The 18,073-nt window shown below is 42.2% G+C and overlaps 1 protein-coding gene across 1 annotated transcript in view; it reads left to right on the forward strand.

The window, feature by feature from the left end:
- The first annotated feature begins 5,826 nt into the window (after window positions 1–5,826).
- FER1L6 (fer-1 like family member 6) overlaps window positions 5,827–18,073 on the forward strand; it is a 115,496-nt gene continuing 103,249 nt past the window's right edge. Inside the window, exons 1-5 of the mRNA XM_055314259.1 lie at window positions 5,827–5,902; window positions 10,325–10,445; window positions 13,562–13,616; window positions 13,716–13,847; window positions 16,522–16,584. Of these exons, the coding sequence (XP_055170234.1) occupies window positions 5,827–5,902; window positions 10,325–10,445; window positions 13,562–13,616; window positions 13,716–13,847; window positions 16,522–16,584 (447 nt within the window). The remainder of the gene's footprint in view (window positions 5,903–10,324; window positions 10,446–13,561; window positions 13,617–13,715; window positions 13,848–16,521; window positions 16,585–18,073) is intronic.

The raw sequence follows: 18,073 nt of genomic DNA on the forward strand, positions 1-18,073 counted from the left end.
TCCAGATCTTTGACTGAAAATCAAATGAAGTCACTGTCTAGCTGCAGGGAGGAGAAGCCCTGCCTCAGTGACTTCTTCCACTTGACATTAGGGGCAGAAAGTAGAATAAAATATTCTGTGACAAGGTAAACCCAAGACCACATGGGAATAGGAATCCTGGACCTTAACCCAACCCAAGAGAGGAAACTCAAAGAATGGATGCCATACTCTGACCATTCTGCACAAAGGTAATCAAGTAATATATGGAAAGAGGAAGGTTCTGGAAATAAAGATAAAGAGAAAGCCTGGGAAGAGTAAGAGTTTGAAGACTCCTTAATGCTGAGACACACAGAGAGAGAGAGAGCTGCTTGTTCCAAATGTTGGGAAGCTGCCAGTAGTCTATTTTTGGATTAGAAGTTGATTCTTTTATCTTTAGGAGAACTGAGATCAGGGCTCTAATTAGCCTGGATATAAAGAGGATGGAATAAGACAAACGAACATTTTCATAGGGGCCCAGGCAAGAGAAAGTTTGGGGCTGGGAAGAATTCTGCATCTCTAACTGTACCACCTGCCAATATTTATTTCTGTGCTTCCCTGGCACTTTAACCAGGCTGGTCATGCTGATCTCAGCAATAGAGGAGGAGGAGGAGAGGTTGGAGGCCAGTGGCCACAGATTGAAAAAGGTGTCAGTATTAGGCCCTGTTGGCATGTTGCAATCGTGGGCGAGATGCATTTGAGGGAAAAGTCCCCTTTTCCTGGGGGCAGTCCTACCATCTTTCTACCACCTTGCCCTTAAACATTTGGCAAAGCTGTCTGAAGGGCTGTCAGAGGCTGGCTGAACCAGTTCAGCTCTATAGGATGTGGCTCCTAATTATCCCTGAGTCATCCTTGGTCCAGAGAAACCACAGGAGGAGGGATTCATTAGCATCTTTGGAGGAGCATTTCCTAGACTCAGCTGATTCTTGTAGGTGCAATATTGAGGTTCTCAGGGACTGACTGTGGAGTCAGTAATATTTGACTCTCCTTATGATGGCCACTGAGGCTGGAAAGTACAAAGGAGGGCTTAACAGAGAAACATTCATTTACTGCTGCAACAAGGTGAAAGATTGCAAATCACAGTAGGCCAGAGCAAACTGATTCCTGTGAGATTGGGAGCCTAGGCTCAATCTATTGAGGCCATTGTCTGGGACACTTTGGACCCCAATAGAGAACTGATCCTATGCATAATAGGGAAGGCTACCAATTTGGTGGGCTAATTGCCAGGTTGAATGGAAGAGGAGCTGGGGTAGGATGATAAAGTCCAGCCTACCAAATATATTCACCAAGTGCTCTGGTGAATTTTCTAAGCTTCACCACCCTCCTTTGGGTAAAAATTTGTCTTTGAACTTCCTTTGAAAACCATACACCTTCTCTTTGGGAGGAGAGCTCTCTGGCACTAATTACTTAAGCAGAGGGATTTGCAACACTGCTGCACACTAGAATGACCTTGGGAGTCTGAAAACTACCGAGCACTGGCTTCACTGCTGACCAGGGAAATCAGACTCTCTGGGTGTAGGATCTAGACCACAGTGTGGGAGACAGTTTTAGAAAGTGCCCCATGTGAGTCCGATGTACAAGCCAAAGTTGAGCATCATTGCCTAAAGAAATAGGGGGTAAGTACATCCTAAAGATATAGGGCAGGTAAGTTGTGATTGGAAGATAATGGGGAGAGAGGAAGAACCATTTCAGTCTTGGCAAGTCAGGAGGCCACATGGGTTTATATTTTAACAATCTTTAGTCAAAACCCACATTAAGGCTATTTTTATATTTGATTGTTTGCCTTTAATGAATATACCTGAGTCTTAAAAGTAAGATGAGAACAAAGATCAGATATTCCTTAGTGGGCAGCTGGAATTTATCCAAGGCTCTCTGATGAATAACCTCAGAATGATGGTAAAGCTTGTTTTTACTTTATCTTTGAGGTAGTCCCAATTATATACAAATCCATACTTTTAAGAAGAAATTTTCAAGTTTTAAGAGTTTACCATCTAAATAAATACACAAATTGAAATTTTTTCCCCCCACACTGGATGTCATGATTCTGGGTTTGGAGGTTCAAGTGTACCGATGACCTGCATTCCATGTCCTCTTAGGTGGGAGGAGAATTGCAGAGGCTAGTCCTGGTCACACCCATTGACTCAGTTAACTTAGTGTTTGGCTGCTTGGCCTGAGCTGCTTCTATTCCACATTGAAGGTAGAAAAAGTGATTCTAGAAGGGGAATTTTATGAGGCAACTCGAAAACCATGTGGAGACCCTAATTGTGAGCCATTTCTTAATCCTGGCTCCAGTGAGCCATGGGCATGAGATGAAATTAGTTATTTGTAGAACTCCTAACAGTTCGGCATGAGCACTCAGTGAGGTCATATATATAACATCCCATGAGAAAAGCAGAGTTAACTTTATTGCCACTTTCTGCAGAAGAGGAGCCCAAAGCTCTGAGAAGTCCCATGGCCAGCCCCACTGGCATAGTTAGAGATGGCAGAGATGAGACCCAAACTTTAGTTGTCGAGCCCTTTCTATGTGCCCGGCTGACTGCCTCCTGTAGGGCTTCCTGGAGTGACGTCACCTGGAACAGATGTACTAAAGCGAGCCTCACACGTGCACTGTTTAACACTCTCATTGTTTGGATACAGATATCGGAGTCATGGTAGCTTTCACCCTGAGGAAACCAGGTTGGTATGGGGGTTTCTGTGTGTCTTGACTTATCTTGGGGTGGTCCTGGGAGGATATTCAGGTGATCTGAAACCAGAGAGCCCCATCCTTTTTATGAAGTGAGAGAGGTTCCCATGCTGGAATCCTCAGAGTACTGAGTAGGGGAAAGGGGTTTGATGGCCTCTGCCCTGGAAACTTCCTTCCTAATTTATTGGCTGATCCCAATATACTGGCTAGAAACCCCTTGACAACCTCTCATTTGTAAAAATGGGAAATAATAGCATCGGCATGGTGGTATGTTACGAGAATCCTGGGAGGTAGCATGTGTCAAGTGGTGCTCCTGGCACATAGAGAGTTAATACAGTTTTAAAAAATATTAAACTAAAAAAAATATTAAACTTAGGGGAATATTGTAGCACATTTCCGTATCATCGATGTTGTAATACAGGAGCTTGTAGCATGTTTTATACTTTCCAAGCCTTGTTTCCTGCTTCGATGCCTCCCTCTGAATTGGGTAAAAAATGCCTTCGTATCACATGGTAATGAAACATGCTCATCTGGGTTAAGTATCCGGTCCTAAATTCGAGACCCAGCAAGCGGTACAAGCAGGCCTATGAGCTATCTTCTCTCGTCAGCTCACTCTCTGCTGCCCAATCTGCCAGTGGCACGGTTATTCTAGGCTAGTGAGCCATGCCTTCTCTCTACTGCAGATGTCACGGGGCTGAGGAGGAAAAATCAATTTTCATCAAGAGGTCTTTCATGCCGGGAATCATGCTGGAAGTGCCCTTGATGACTGACTCAGGGTTTCAGGCAAACAACCTTGTGTGTTTGTGGAACAAATATCAACCCATCCAGGAGAGCTGAGCCGGTGGTAAATCCATTGGGCATTACTGGAAGGCTCTCTGGCTTCCTTGGTAGCTGAGTCTGAGCTGTGCCTACAGCAGGGATTCTCAGCACTGGTTCTTTTCCAAAGCAATTACAAATCTCTAAAAATGGTTCCAGACACCGGCATCTTTTAAACTCCCTGAGTGCCCCTAATGGTCAGCAGGACAGAGGTTCCGGTTCCAGAGAGGCAAGGGTACCCAATTTTCTCTCTGCCTCTGCCCTCATCAGTAACCTGTTACTGGCTGCTCGATGGGAGACTCAGAATGCTGAGGCCATCCACAAATGGTCATGGCATGGAGCCTTTGGACACTACAATGGCAAGTCAGGGTTTGGAAGGTTCTGGACTTGGCCTTCTGTTTGGTAACGGTCTTTTCAAAAAAGGAAAGTTATTGGAAGCTGCCTTTAAGAAAGTTCAGAAGAGGGAAATCCTCCTTGTGTATGTTCTCCTGAGATTCTTGGGAAACTTAGAATGATTTGCATCACAGATGATGGCAAATCAGAGGGGGAAATGGTACCTCCAGAAAGGACACATTCCAGCACTTTCTATATATTAGGAACTGCCTTCAGGGCTTTGCTTACTTCACCTCATTTTATCCTCATAATTCTGTAAACTAGGTACCTTATTATTTATTTCCATAGATTTATACCCATGGGGAAACTGAGACTCAAGGAGTACTGTGCTTTGCCCAATCCATCCATGTCTGGGGGCTTCCAGAGCCCATTATTTCCATTCTACAGTATCTCGGGGTCTTAAAAGATTTCCAAGATCTCATAAACCAGTCCCCATCTTCTGATGTTTGTTTTCTCTACAACATCTTTTTCCCAGTGGTCCCCAAGCCTTGCTTGTACACCTCCAGGAACAGAGAGCTCACTTCCACTCAATGCAATCCATTTCACTGTTCAGACAATACCAATGTGGAGGGCTCCTTAATCCTCAGTTGAATTAAGGCAGGACATAAAAAGAATAAGTCAACAAATAAGGAAAGAAAGAAATGGAGTGAACTTCTGTCACCTAGTAGCTTCCACTCATTGGTCCTAATCTTACCCTTTACAATACTAACAAGAATAACTAACATTTATTGAGCAACCAGTGTGTTCCAGCTACTGTGCTAAATGCTTTACATTTCTTATCTCATCTTATGCGTGAAGACCCTAACATGCAGAAGGTTAAGTCTGCATAGTTAGTACTGGGACCAGAGCCCAGATAGACTGCTATGGAGTCCCCTGGTCTTAGCGCTTCATGAGTTGTATATCTGTAGACACACTGGATAAGTTCGATGGCCCTCCACACTTCCCTCACATTGTTCCGGGACTGCAGAATGTTCCTGGGGAGGGTTTGCTGCCCTCCCCTCTGCTCTGTCCTTGTTCTTCCTTCTCCATTCCCCAAGGGCCAGCTCACCAGCTGCCTGACTCAAGGCCAGGACTTTCTTCTGTACTGGATCCATCCATCCTTCCATCCAATGTTCAGTCCCTCAACTCCAGAAAAGGATTCTCTCAGGAGGAGTGTCCAGAATGCTTCTGTTGTCTGTCAAGACAGAGGAGCAAGGCCCTTTCCTGGGGTAGAAGGAGGCCCCAAGTAGCTTTAATGACAATAATAGTAGTAGTTGATATTCTGGGCACATACCATGTGTCAGCTGAGCAGTGCACTGGTGGGTCCTCAGTAAGTCCCAGGGTCTCTTGACCTTGGAAGTGGTCTGAGAGCCTGGCTCTAGAGAGGGTGTTCACTCTGCTCACAGGAACCTACTCAGGGCGTCCACTGATTAGAGCCTAGGTTCCTGTGGTAGTTAGTTCTGACATTCAGAGCTGTGGGGCCTCAGAAACACTACCTACCCTCTCTGGGTCTTGCCTTTTTATCTATATGATGGGTAAGAGAGGGTTGTTGTGCTGATTAAGTGATGTTATTAATTTTGAGTACCTGGTACAGGTAAGTGAGAAGAAACAGCAAAATTCTAGCTGGAGCTATTTGTATTCATATTCTGGCCCATTTAAGTTCTAGGTGGGCCCCATGATTTCTGGTGGGGCTTTATGGTTTCTGCCAATGCAGAGCTATCTAAAGAGTTTGTTGGGTCATCCTGACTCTTGTCTTTTGATCCCCATCCAGGGTGGAAGAGGAGGCTGGTCAGCTTCCAGGAGAACTCACATTGAGAGAGAGAGAGAGAGAGAGAGAGAGAGAGAGGTGTGTGTGTGTGTGTTTATTTTCTCCTCTCTCTGAATGACTCAAAGTTACTATTACAGGGTTGTTTAGTTTTCTTTTTCTTTTCAGAAAAGGGATGTTTGGGCTCAAGCTGAAGAAGAGGAAGAAGAAAGCAGAGAAGGGGTTAATCCTAGCCAATAAGGCTGCCCAAGGTGAGGCTTTGGGGGTGGGGATAATCACTACCCTGGGACCCACAGGTCTCACAGAGCTAACCCATCTTTGGCTGAGAATGGAGCTGTCCCTCTGTGGGAGTGAAGTGGGAAGTGTGCTGCCTGCTGGGTCTTCAGGGCCTGATGGTCACAGGTACAGCACCGCCCCAGTGCAGCTGGTCACCTGGTCACTGGACCCAATAGGAGTGGGGTGGATACCTGGTGGGTCATGGAAGAGGACCTCAAGGGAAGGCAGTGGCAAGGTTCAAGCTCCTGTTTCTGTCCTAATTTGCTTGGGGTCCAGGATAGTCACGACACAGTTGTGATTCTCAGCTTCTCCCTCTGTCAAGTGGGCATGATGGGGGTTGCTGGGCTAACCTCAACCTGCCACAGAGAGGATCCAGTTAGATTTTAAAAGATAAGAGTGAGGACAGCAGCTGCTATAGGAGAGGCTTTACATTTATTGTCTCATTTGATCCCACCATCATCCTACCAGTGGGTGTTTTTGCAAGTGAGTTTGCTGAGATACAGAAAGAGTAAGTAAAGGATGGGAAGGACAGCTGCCAAATTAGCAAGGCACAGTGAAAAATGAAAATGCAAAGCCATTGTTATGAAATTATTAAATTTCTGGATGGCAATAGCAGAGTATTGAGCCAAGTGCAGTGAAGTCCTTTAGATCACAGGACCCTGTGTGGCTGCATAGACCCAGAATCCCTCCCGAGACTAGGAGCACAGAGCCAGAAGGCAGTGGCATTGGGATGTGAGTCCTGGATGTCTGACTTTTTGCCCTCAGAATGGGCTACTTGCTTCTTCAAAAGAGCAAATGAATCCCCAAGTTACAGTGTGAACTGTATTAGTGGGGCCAGGCCTGGCATCAGGTAGACACACCTGTTTGTTGAGTCAAATAGGATTAACCACTCCTGATGGGCAGTTCTTTAGTGGTCTTCTAGAGGCTTCTGCTGAGTGGCTCTGACAACAACCAGTTCAAGGCCAGCTTTCTGAACCACTTCTAAACCAAAATGGTGCAGTGGGTTTGCTTTATCTTCACCCTTCTTGTCTTCTTGCCTCCTCCACTTTTCACTGCTGTCACTATGGGTGTCTTGTAGTTACATGTCTATCTCCCCCAACTCCACTTCCTGCCCTCACAAATAACCTAGTATTACAATAAAAACCTGTGGAAACTTAGTCATACTAAAGTGTTGGTAATAACGATGAAGTCATCCTTGGATGGGATGAGAGAGGCATTTTAAGTGAGCACAAGGCTTAAAGCTTAATAGAAGTACTTGTCTGTTCAGTCAGATTGAAGGTATCAGGGAGTAATTGGGAAAGGCTTTTTAGGTCTTTTCTGGTGTCCTTGAAATTAGGCCACTGGAGTAGATCCTGGGCACAAGGTTGAATAAGATAGTCCTTTACTTTCAGGATGTCATGAAAAATGATGTTTATTACACACTTAATAAGTCCCTGCTGCTTTTTAGTTGACATGCATCACTCATGACTCTGAAATGTAGGATCCTTTGCCCCTATTTTACAGTAGAGGTGCAGAGAGGTTGAGTGCTTGCCCAAAGTCACGCAGCTAGTAAGTGGAGAAGGTGGCTCCTGAGCAGAAGTCAATCTTACACAAGAGCCTGAGTTTTCCTACTCCATGGGTCAGCCTCCAGTTAGGAGCCTCTAGTGACCACACAGAGGAGGAGAGTACAAGCTGGTGGAAATTTAGATCAGTCAACCTGAAGCATTTCAGAAAAGCTGGTTCCCATGGCTCATTCTGATTAGTCTTTAGCCCACAAGGCAAACAGGGCAGAGGGGAATCAGGCCCCTCCTAGAAAGTAAATAGCATTCATCCTGCTGGCCAGGGATTTCCACTGTAAGAGACTGACAAAACAAAGTCAATAGAACTGAGTACACTTTGGTCTCTCCTTTTTGGCCTGGCCTGGGAAGTTAAGGCTTAGCTGGACGAAGCATTTGGAAACTCTCAAAGTGGCTCTCATATCCACGTATCTGAGGCATAGTGGCTATGTCTTAATTTCATAAAATCCCAATGGTCCTAACCCATCCATTAATTAGTTACCTAACAAAGTTATTGGGTATCTCCCAAGATCAGCCATTCATTCATTTACTCAACAAATGCTAATGGACTGTCCACTGAGTACTGGGTCCTGTGCTAGATTCTGGTATAAATGGTGAACTCAGGTAGTTTAGAGGGAGGATAGCCCTGTGTAGAACTCTTCCGTTTGCCTTTCCAAATCAATTCTCCACTCTTTTCCACCTGTTCTTGGTCCCAGGAGGCTGACCTGTATTGACACAGAACCCAAGTCCTTTCCCCAGGGAGGACCCCCAGCAGGAAGTATGAGGGAGGGAGGAGTGTGAGGTCAGGTCCGGTGGTTGGATGTGTCCCTCCACTGAAGGGTGGTTGCTGCTCCTCGTAAGGAAGCCAAATGAACCTGACTTCCTCTCTTCCCAGGTTCTGGTAACTGCTGTCTCACCTCATTTTGGAGGCCTCCAAACAGAAACAGCTTGGCTGCTGTGAGCCCTGGAAAGCTAGCTGCACAACCCTTTGTGATTTTCTGGCACCCACACCTTTTTCAAAAGTCCTCAGGGGCACTTGGGTGGTGCAGTCGGTTAAGCCTCTGACTCTTGATTTTTGTTCAGGTCATGATCTCAGGGTCAGGGGGTTGAGCCCTGCATCAGGCTCTGTACTCAGCAGGGAGCCTGCTTAAGAGATTCTCTCTCCCTCTCTCTTTGCCTCTCTCCACTTTCTTTTTCTCAAAACAAACAAACAAACAAACAAACAAACAAAACAAAAAAGGCCTCAAATCATCCTGTTCTGGCAGGAGCATCTTTTATCTCTTGGGATCTGAGATGGTAACTGCATTACAGGTTGAGAAAAGTGCCATAAAGAAAATAGGCAATAGGAAGATAACACCTCTGTGAGGTAGGTAACATTGGCTTTGCCTGGCTTTATTGATGAGGACAACAAGGCTGAGAGAAGTTAAGTAACTTGCCCCAAGCCATAAAGCAGCAGAACTGGGATTTCCCCCCTAACTTTTGGAGTCAGGGTTTTGAGCTGTACCGTGCAGTCTCTTAGGGCATAAGAGTATTCCACTCACTCTTTGGTTTTTGGCAAAAACCTGACCGAGAAATGCTTCTTAGGCCTTGCTACACATTAGAATCACCTGGGGAATTTAAAAAAAAACTGACATCCAGGTGAAATCCCAGATCAATTAAATCAGGATCCCTCAGTAGAGGAAGAGGAGGTCTAAAGAGTATGTTTACTATCCATTCATTTAAATTTTCTAGACACTAGTGCATTCATTTCCTGTGGCTGCCATAATAAATGACTACAAAATAACCCACATTAATTTTCTCATAGTAATGGAGACCGGAAATTCATAATCAGTATCACCGGGCCAAAATCAAAATATTGGCAGGGCTCCACACCTTCAAGAGTATCTGATTCCTGCCTCTTCCATCTTCTGATGGCTGTGGTGGCATCTGTCCCATCTCCGTCTTGTGATCACATTGCATTCTTCTGTTCTCTGCCTCCCTCTTCTAACGATACATATGATTGTAACTAGGACCCACCTATATAATCCAGGATAATCTCCTCATTGTAAATCCTTAATTTAATTACATCTGCAAAGACCCTTTTCCAAAGTAACATTTACAGGTTCTAGGGACTAGGACCCGAGGTCTTTGGCGAATATAATTCAACCTAGGTGTCCTAGGTTTTACTCAAAATTGGCCCTCAAACAATCAGGAACAGACCTACATGGGACATTGCTATTAGAAATGCAGATTCTTTGAGCTCCAGCTCCACCCCAGACCTACTGAATCAGAATCTGCATTTCAACAACTTCCCAGGTGATTATTTTTTTCTTAATATTTTATTTATTTATTCATGAGAGACATAGAGAGAGAGAGAGGCAAAGATACAAGCAGAGAGAGAAGCAGGCTCCATGCAGGGAGCCCGATGTGGGACTCGATCCTGAGTCTCCAGGATCACGCCCTGAGCTGAAGGCCAATGCTCAACCACTGAGCCACCCAGGTGTCCCTTCCCAGGTGATTCTTATGCCCATTAAATTTTACCGATGAGGTTCAGAGGTAATAAATACACCTATCTCAAGGTCCACTGTGGCAAGGTCATAACTTGAAAGCCTGTCTTTAAACTCCTAATCCAGTTTTCTTTCCACAATACCATGTATATAAGTTTACTTTTCTTTGGAAGCAGAAGATGATTTTTTTTAAAGAAAAATTAAAGTATATGCCTGTCTTTTCTGCCAGTGAGATATTAAGTTTCATGCTGGCAGGGATTATCTTATAGTCTCCTTGGACCCCTTATGGTCATGGCATAGTGCTGGACAGTTGAGGCCCAGATCATCACTGTATATCATAATTGACAGAGTTTTCTTCCTGTGTTTGCTTCTCTAGATGGCGAAAGTGAAGCAGAGGCACCACAGGAGGGGCCTTCTCACCAGGAAGGACTTGGAGGAGGTTTTATTTGTGATCATGAATCTGCCACTTCTATCCCTTCAGCTCCTCCAAAGAGAAGGTACAGTGTTGCTTCATGCAGCCAGCACACACTACTGAGCACCTCCCTTGTGAAGATACCCTGTGGGATCTGAGGAATAGAGAGTAAAACCTGGTCATTGTCTGCAAGGAGACAAAGATGGGAAGACAGAAGTCTGTGTTTACTCAGTTTCCTCTATGGCAGTGCTGGCCTCTAGATACTGGTCAGCCTCCAGCAGGTCAGGGGCCCAGCTCTACCAGCTCTGGTCTTAAATATCCTGAGTTAAGGTCCTCTTGTGCCTCATAATTCAAGAATGACAGCAACACCAGGAGACAGACTCAAGACCTGTCCCTCACCTGCTCTTTCATTCATCAAGGTGCCAGATATCTCAGCTTTGTGTTTGTCCCAAATGTTGATACTACCCAACAAAAAGTTGGAATAGACTGGCCTTATACATGTGATTTGCTGTTATTTACCAGTGCTTGATGTGTAACAAGCCCAAACTCAGAGGCTTAATACAAGGATGTATTATTACTTATGAATCTATGAGTTAGTTGGTTAGTTTTATTGGTTCCAGACAGTTATAGACCCATCACTCATGTGTGTGTCTGTTCATTTGGTAACTATACTGATTTTAGTTTGAGGGTTGGCTGGTGGTAGGCTGGTCTAGGATTGCTCCAGTTGGAACCACTGCACTCTCCTCCATATGACATCAGATCCTCTAGCAGGCTAGTCCAAGCTTATTCCAATGGCAGTGATGGCAGAGTTCCAAGAGAAGGAAGAAGGAGTTGGAAGTACACAAAGTCTCTTGAGCCTATGCTTGGAACTAGCAAAACTCATTTCTGCTGCATTCTATTGGCCATTGCAAGTCACAAGTCCAGCCCATGTCAGAATGAGAGACTACAAGTTACAAGGCAAAGAGCATGGATCCAAGGAAGCTAATAGTTGTGGCTAGCAATGTCTCCAGTCCACCATATTTGTTTATGTCAATTTCTTACTCATGGTAATTCCTCATGCACTCCCTTCTATTTCCACTCAGAATTCTTACTAGCAAATTAGTGCTTCGCTGTGTGGCAGACCCTGAATTGTTATAACTGGGCTGCGACAGGATGGTACATAGTAGATATGTGTAAGGGGCAGAGGGCTTGAGAAAGACCTGGAAATCAGAGATCGTGATAGCTGAGAGGTTGCCTCTTAAAAGGAGACATGAATTTGTATGCATATACTCACTGCAGTATCCCTTCCCCCTATACTGCACCATGACAATCATGGCCCCCGAAGTCCCCTGAATCAGGATTTCAATTATTTTTAAATATCCTTAAAAGGATCCCTTGTGATTATCTCACCAGAATAACAGCACTGAATGGAGGAAGGCAGGAGAAAAAAAGGAGTAGACTTTTTATTTTTCATTCTGCATCAGTTGAAATTCTACCCACCAACTAATGCTCATGACATCCGATCACTCATAACATCCAATCTCTGCAGTAAAGTCTGTTGCTTACCTGGATCTCAGGAATGTTTCTCTTCTTTGAACCTGTATCACATTTTTTTCTACAACACATTTTACATTTTCTAGTTCTTTCTTGATATGCTTTGGTCCTCTGTCTTTGGGATGGGTTGCTAGGTTTATAAGGGCCAGGCTGCTGGCCATTCATCTGTACTTCCTCTGAGAACACAGGGCTTTCTCTGTGTAAATGGTCAGTATGAATTTGCCATTTTATTAATGGATATATATACCTTTTGAAATCTACACTTCCCTAGAAGCATTATTTCCTTTAATCCTTAGAGCAACCCTATATGGTAGGAATTGTTATTTCCACTTTCAGATGAAGAAATTAAGGGTAATATCATGAAATTGGGAAAAAAATTTTAATTTTTAATATTAAAAATATTTTAATTTTATTTTAATTCAGTCTGACTTCAAAGCTTTGAGATTTTTTTACTAGCTTACTCTGTTCTCCACTAGACTCAATTATAATCAGAAATGGAATGAAGTCAAATTGCAAGATGGTATCATCAGAAGGCAAGAGAATAAAATTCAATAGGAACGCAAGCTCATTTATTTCCCACCCATTGCCACCTTGATGATGACAGAAATTCTTTACCTCTTTTTACTACTACCCAGTTTCTAAATGCCCAGGTGTTGCACATCTGTTTCCAATTACTTACGACAGTTCAGATAAATGAAATCCCCTAGAATGTGAAATCTCACCAAGATGGCATCTTGGTCATTCTTTCCAATTTTCTCTTTTACTAATTTTTTTCATAAGCAATCACAAAACTCAGGGTTATTATATCTACTAGAAATGGCAAAGGAGGGCAGCCCGGGTGGCTCAGCGATTTTGCGCCGCCTTCAGCCCAGGGCATGATCCTGGAGTCCTGTGATCGAGTCCCATGTCGGGCTCCCTGCATGGATCCTGCTTCTCCCTCTGCCTGTGTCTCTGCCTCTTTCTCTCTCTCTCTATGTCTCTCATGAATAAATAAATAAAATCTTAAAAAAAAAAGAGAAATGGCAAAGGAGTCTTGCGAATAGGATGAGACAAGACATAAGGGAGATCTTTATATAGACCCAGCTCTGCCACTGACTTTCTGAGGCATCTCAGTTTCTCATTCTGTAAAATAAAAGATAAATGATACTGATAATCATACTCACCATAAGACTTGACATTTATTCTTGCTAAGCCCTGGGTTAAAACTTTACATGCATTATATCATTACATTGCATTATATCAAAACTTTACCTCATGTGGTAAATGCTATTATTAGCTCAATTTTGAGGACTGAAAAACTGAGTCATAGAGAGGTTAAGTCACTTGCTCATTTACATTTATCTCCTCCAGAGATGGAGAGAGAATGTATGATACAGTATAAATAAAAGCACTTAGATGTGGGATGCCTGGGATGTGGTTCAGTGGTTGAGCGTCTGCCTTTGGCTCAGAGCATGATCCCAGGTCTGGGGATTGAGTCCCACATCTGGCTCCCTGTGAGGAGCCTGCTTCTCTCTCTGTCTGTGTCTCTGCCTCTCTCTCTCTCATGAATAAATAAATAAATCTTAAAAAAAGCACTTAGATATACCCGGGAAAATATTATCATGGCTTATTGGATCTAAAACATGTTCTTACTTAATGAAACAAATATGTTAAATTTTCTTTTAATAGATCAAAACTGTTGACTAAGATCCATGATGGGGAAGTCAGATCCCAAAACTATCAAGTAAGTGAATGACTCCTCCTGCCCAACCTCCCCAGTTCTTGTGTGAATGGTGAATGAGCAGCAAAGTCCATAGTGCACACATACTGCTTTGTGTTGCAGATTGCCATTACCATCACTGAGGCTCGACAGCTGGTGGGTGAGAACATTGATCCAGTTGTGATCATTGAGGTCGGGGATGAAAAGAAGCAAAGCACAGTGAAAGAAGGAACCAACAGCCCATTTTACAATGAAGTAAGTTGTAGAGGCCACTAAAATCCTCTGAACCAACACTCCCTCCACTGCCGTCTGTGGTATTCTTCAGCCAAATAGAAAGCTGTGCCGCTCCTCACTGCTTCCCAACTCTCATCTAAGCCCGGGCAAACTCTCTGAACCTACTTACAAACAACTCCACAGAGTTTCACAAAAAGATAAGGAAAAGTAGAGGTGATGAATTCCTACTGATTTTGAATTCATTGCTGTGTTTTCAATATACTCATTTTCCTAATTCTTGTATGCTCATCTTCATCCATTATAAGCTCTGTTTTTATATTCAATAAATGTATTCAGTGTTGGTTACGAAGAAGATAAACATCTTTTTCATGAAAGAGACACTAGAAATTTAATCATTAATTTTAAAATAGGCATGTTGCATTGGAAAGTAAAGCAGGTGTATTTCTTTAAGCAGTAAAGAAGTTGTGAACATCAAAGAGAGGAAAACATCAGACAGGAAGCTTTTAAAAGAGAACACTAAGTTCTCTTTTTAAATAAAAAATTACATAGTAAAAAATGGTAAAAGATGCAAAGAATATAAAATGATATATGATGAAAATTATGTGTCCCTCTGATCTTTGATCCCTAAGCCCTCACTGCCCCCCAACCAGTTCTCACTAGGCATTTGTATATCCTTCCAGAGATATCCTAGGTATGTACAAGAGTACAAATAAATATTATAACCAAATAGTAGCATTCTGTCCATACTGTCTTAGATCTTGATCTTTTCACAAAACAATGTGTCTTAGAGATTAGTCTGTGTCAAGATATATAGTTCAATCTCATTTCCCCCTCATTGGTGTAGTTTCCCATTGTATTAATACACCATAATTTACTAAACCAGTCAATATCTCATTGATGGATATTAATTTTTCATCTTTTGGCTACTGTTTATAGTAATATGGAATAACTGGGGCAAAGAGTATGTGTACTAAAAATTTTGATATCGCAAAATTGTCCTCTAAAGAGGTAACAATTTGTACTCCAAGTAATAGTGTATAAGAATGCTTGTTTCCCCACAGGCACTTTGATACCATGAATTATCAAGAAATGCAGCAAACTCTTAATTATTTTTCTCATGGGAGTAGTAATTGAAAAGGGAGACCACATAATGAAATCAACAGAAAATAACAAAATCCCATTTGAACTGTAAACTCCTTTCCTCATTATCCATCACTTCTGCCTCTGAACCTTTTACCATGAGTTTTTTCCTTCCTGTCCTGCCCTTACCTCCATAACAACTTTTAGCATGGATGCAATATGAAATACTGTGATGAAATGCTTTAAAACTGCAAAGATCTACAGATTTTGACATGACATGGGCCCATGTGTCATCAGTAGGCACTCAAGAAAAATAACATAGAAGTTGAACTGAAAACCTTTATTACAGCTTTTGATTTTAATTTTCAAGCTCTGGGACAGTTAAGTGTTGAAGGAACCAGTAATAGGGGCTGGGGAATATTTTCCAGCTACAAAAATGTTTTGGGCTCAAAGGTCTAGGGAGTGTGAGGCAGCTGAGTTTGAAATCTGAAACTCAGCAGAAAGCAGTAGACATTGCAACTAATTTATTGGTCCAAGGAACCCATAGCATCTCATGTATCAGGATAAGGAATTTTATGTGAGTTTTCCACAGAAAAGAAATTTGAACAATAAAACTCTTTAAAAGTTTGAACATACACATGAAAAACTTTCTGAAATGTCATGCCAATTTTCTCATTTTCTTAAACAGAAGACAATGAATGTAAGGTGGCTTCTCATTGATACCTAGGGATCGACATTTTGAAGGTTTCTTTATTATGATGTATAATGGCATCTTTCAATTTCCACATTTGGTTTTTCAGTTTTGCCCTTTAAAAGCAGGATGTGAGCAGTCAGTTCTCCCCTTCCTACTGCTGTCCTGTCATCTCTAAGGTCCCTGTGTTGTTCTTCCACCTGAAGCTCAAAAACAAATCCAGGAAGCAACTTCCTGATCCTGCCTCCCCCACCCCCACCAGTCCTCCCAAAGACACAACCCACAACAAAACACCACTCCAGTGTTTTACATCTTAGGAAAATTTAACTTCACATTTGTAGAATATAGAGACTGGTCTAGAGAATATCTTCAAGTCTAAAATTCAATTCAATTTTGATTTTCTCAAAAATCCTGAGAAAACTAGATTTGAATCGAGTTCACCCTGAATTAAAACGCTGAGATATGATTTTCACCCATCAATATTAATAGCAAAAAAAATTAAAGGAATTGACAATATCAAGGGTTGGCAGGGATATAGAGAAATGTCTTTTTAGTGTGCTGCCAGTGAGGATGTAAAATGGCTTGGCCTCTTTGGAAAGAAATTTTGCTGTACCTACTAGAAATTTACATGCACATAAGCCATAACCCAATAATTCCACATTTTATATTCATTTTAGAGGAAAATTCACATATATCTTGTGCAAAGATGGAGATAACAGCATTTTTTTTTTTTGCATTTGAAAAAATTGGAAAGAACTTAGGCGACCCTAAATAGGGGATGGCCAATTGATTCACAGTATATCAATGCCACTGAGGACCATGCAGCATTTGGTTAAAATGATAGAAATCTACAACTAGTCCAGTAATAAGGTTCTTAGATGGAAGCCTGTAATTTACGGTCAGAATGAATTTTATGTTTTTTAGTACTTTGTCTTTGACTTCATTGGACCCCAACTGCATCTTTTTGACAAGATCATCAAAATCTCAGTAAGTATATCATTGATGATGGGAGTGGGAAGTGATGGGAAAGATTCTAGGTATTGGGAACTCCCTAAAACAACTCAGCCTGCTGAGGGGTGAATAGGTTGGGAGGGTGAGTGTCAGATGGTGAGTTTAAAACCAACAGGTTGGAACATGAAATAACTAGTGCAGAGGAATTTGGGAAAGGAAACCTCCTCAAAGAAATCTGTGCTTCCTGGAAACAAATCATAAGCTACTCTCAAGCCATCATGAATTGAATCATGGAGTTTACTAATGTGGGAATGTGCAACATGTGCTTCAAATGCCATCTTGACAGATTGCCATTTTGAGTTGATTTATTTCTTTTTATGAGATGAAATGTGTTTCTCTTTTGGGATGATATCCACACTAATGATAATTAATTACATGGCTCACTCCTTCTAGTTGGTAATAAATAGAGAAGTAGAAAAAGGCACCAGGAGGAACCAAATACATCAGTAATGCTGGATCAGAGAATGTGATTCGGAGCAAGTGGTTGCCATTTGGCCTCTTTATCGCTGCCTCTGAGTGCAGACCTTTGGACCTGCTCATGGGGGGTTGTGTCTGCTGCATAAACCCTTCCTCAGTCCTGCAGGTGAATTCTTGTCTCTACAAATCATGTCTGAATAATAAAGACAGAGAAGCTTCTTGGTCTAGACAGGTTGTCTTATCTGGGTTGCCCACCATATAGAGGATAGGAACAAGGAGGGGAAATGCCCATACTGAAGCTGTACTAGCCCAAAGAGAGAGAATGGGGGCCAGACAGGAGTGATATCAAACTCATATCACTCAGTAAAAGCGCAGTGAGACCAGTGGGTGACAGACTGCGTTTATTTCACCAATCTGGGAACTCACTCTTTCTCCCATGAAGAGGGTAGCGTGGCTATGCATGCCTGAGAGAGGTGGAGTGGGTGGTGGAGGGTAAGTGTTCTTCTCTTAATTGTTCTAAAAAGACAGACTCCATACTTTATGTGCCAATATAAGACATGTGGAGAATGAGAAAATGTTTTCCTCAGCAGTGACACTAACTCTAATTAGAATTTTGAATATGGAAAAATTTGTCTTGGAGACTTCCTTACCTTATCTTATCACCCACCTATTTCTGTTATATTAATTATATATCTTATATTACATATGTACATAGTAATATATATTATATATAATATATAGGTCCTGAATTAAGTCCTAGGCAATAGTGTAATTTTTATATTCTCTTTCTCAAGGTCATTTGAAGAATGTGACTCTTGAAGAATGAGAAGTTATCAAGAGTCAAACATTCTTTAAAAAAGCCATTCTGCCTTTCTTTTCTTTTCTTTCTTTCTTTCTTTCTTTCTTTCTTTCTTTCTTTCTTTCTTTCTTTCTTTCTTCCTTCCTTCCTTCCTTCCTTCCTTCCTTCCTTCCTTCCTTCCTTCCTTCCTTTCTTCTTTCCTTTCTTTCTTTCTTTCTTTTCTTTCTTTCTTCCTTTCGAAAGAGAATC

The sequence above is a fragment of the Nyctereutes procyonoides genome, unplaced genomic scaffold, assembly GCF_905146905.1.
Source record: "Nyctereutes procyonoides isolate TBG_1078 unplaced genomic scaffold, NYPRO_anot_genome, whole genome shotgun sequence".
NCBI lineage: Eukaryota > Metazoa > Chordata > Mammalia > Carnivora > Canidae > Nyctereutes > Nyctereutes procyonoides.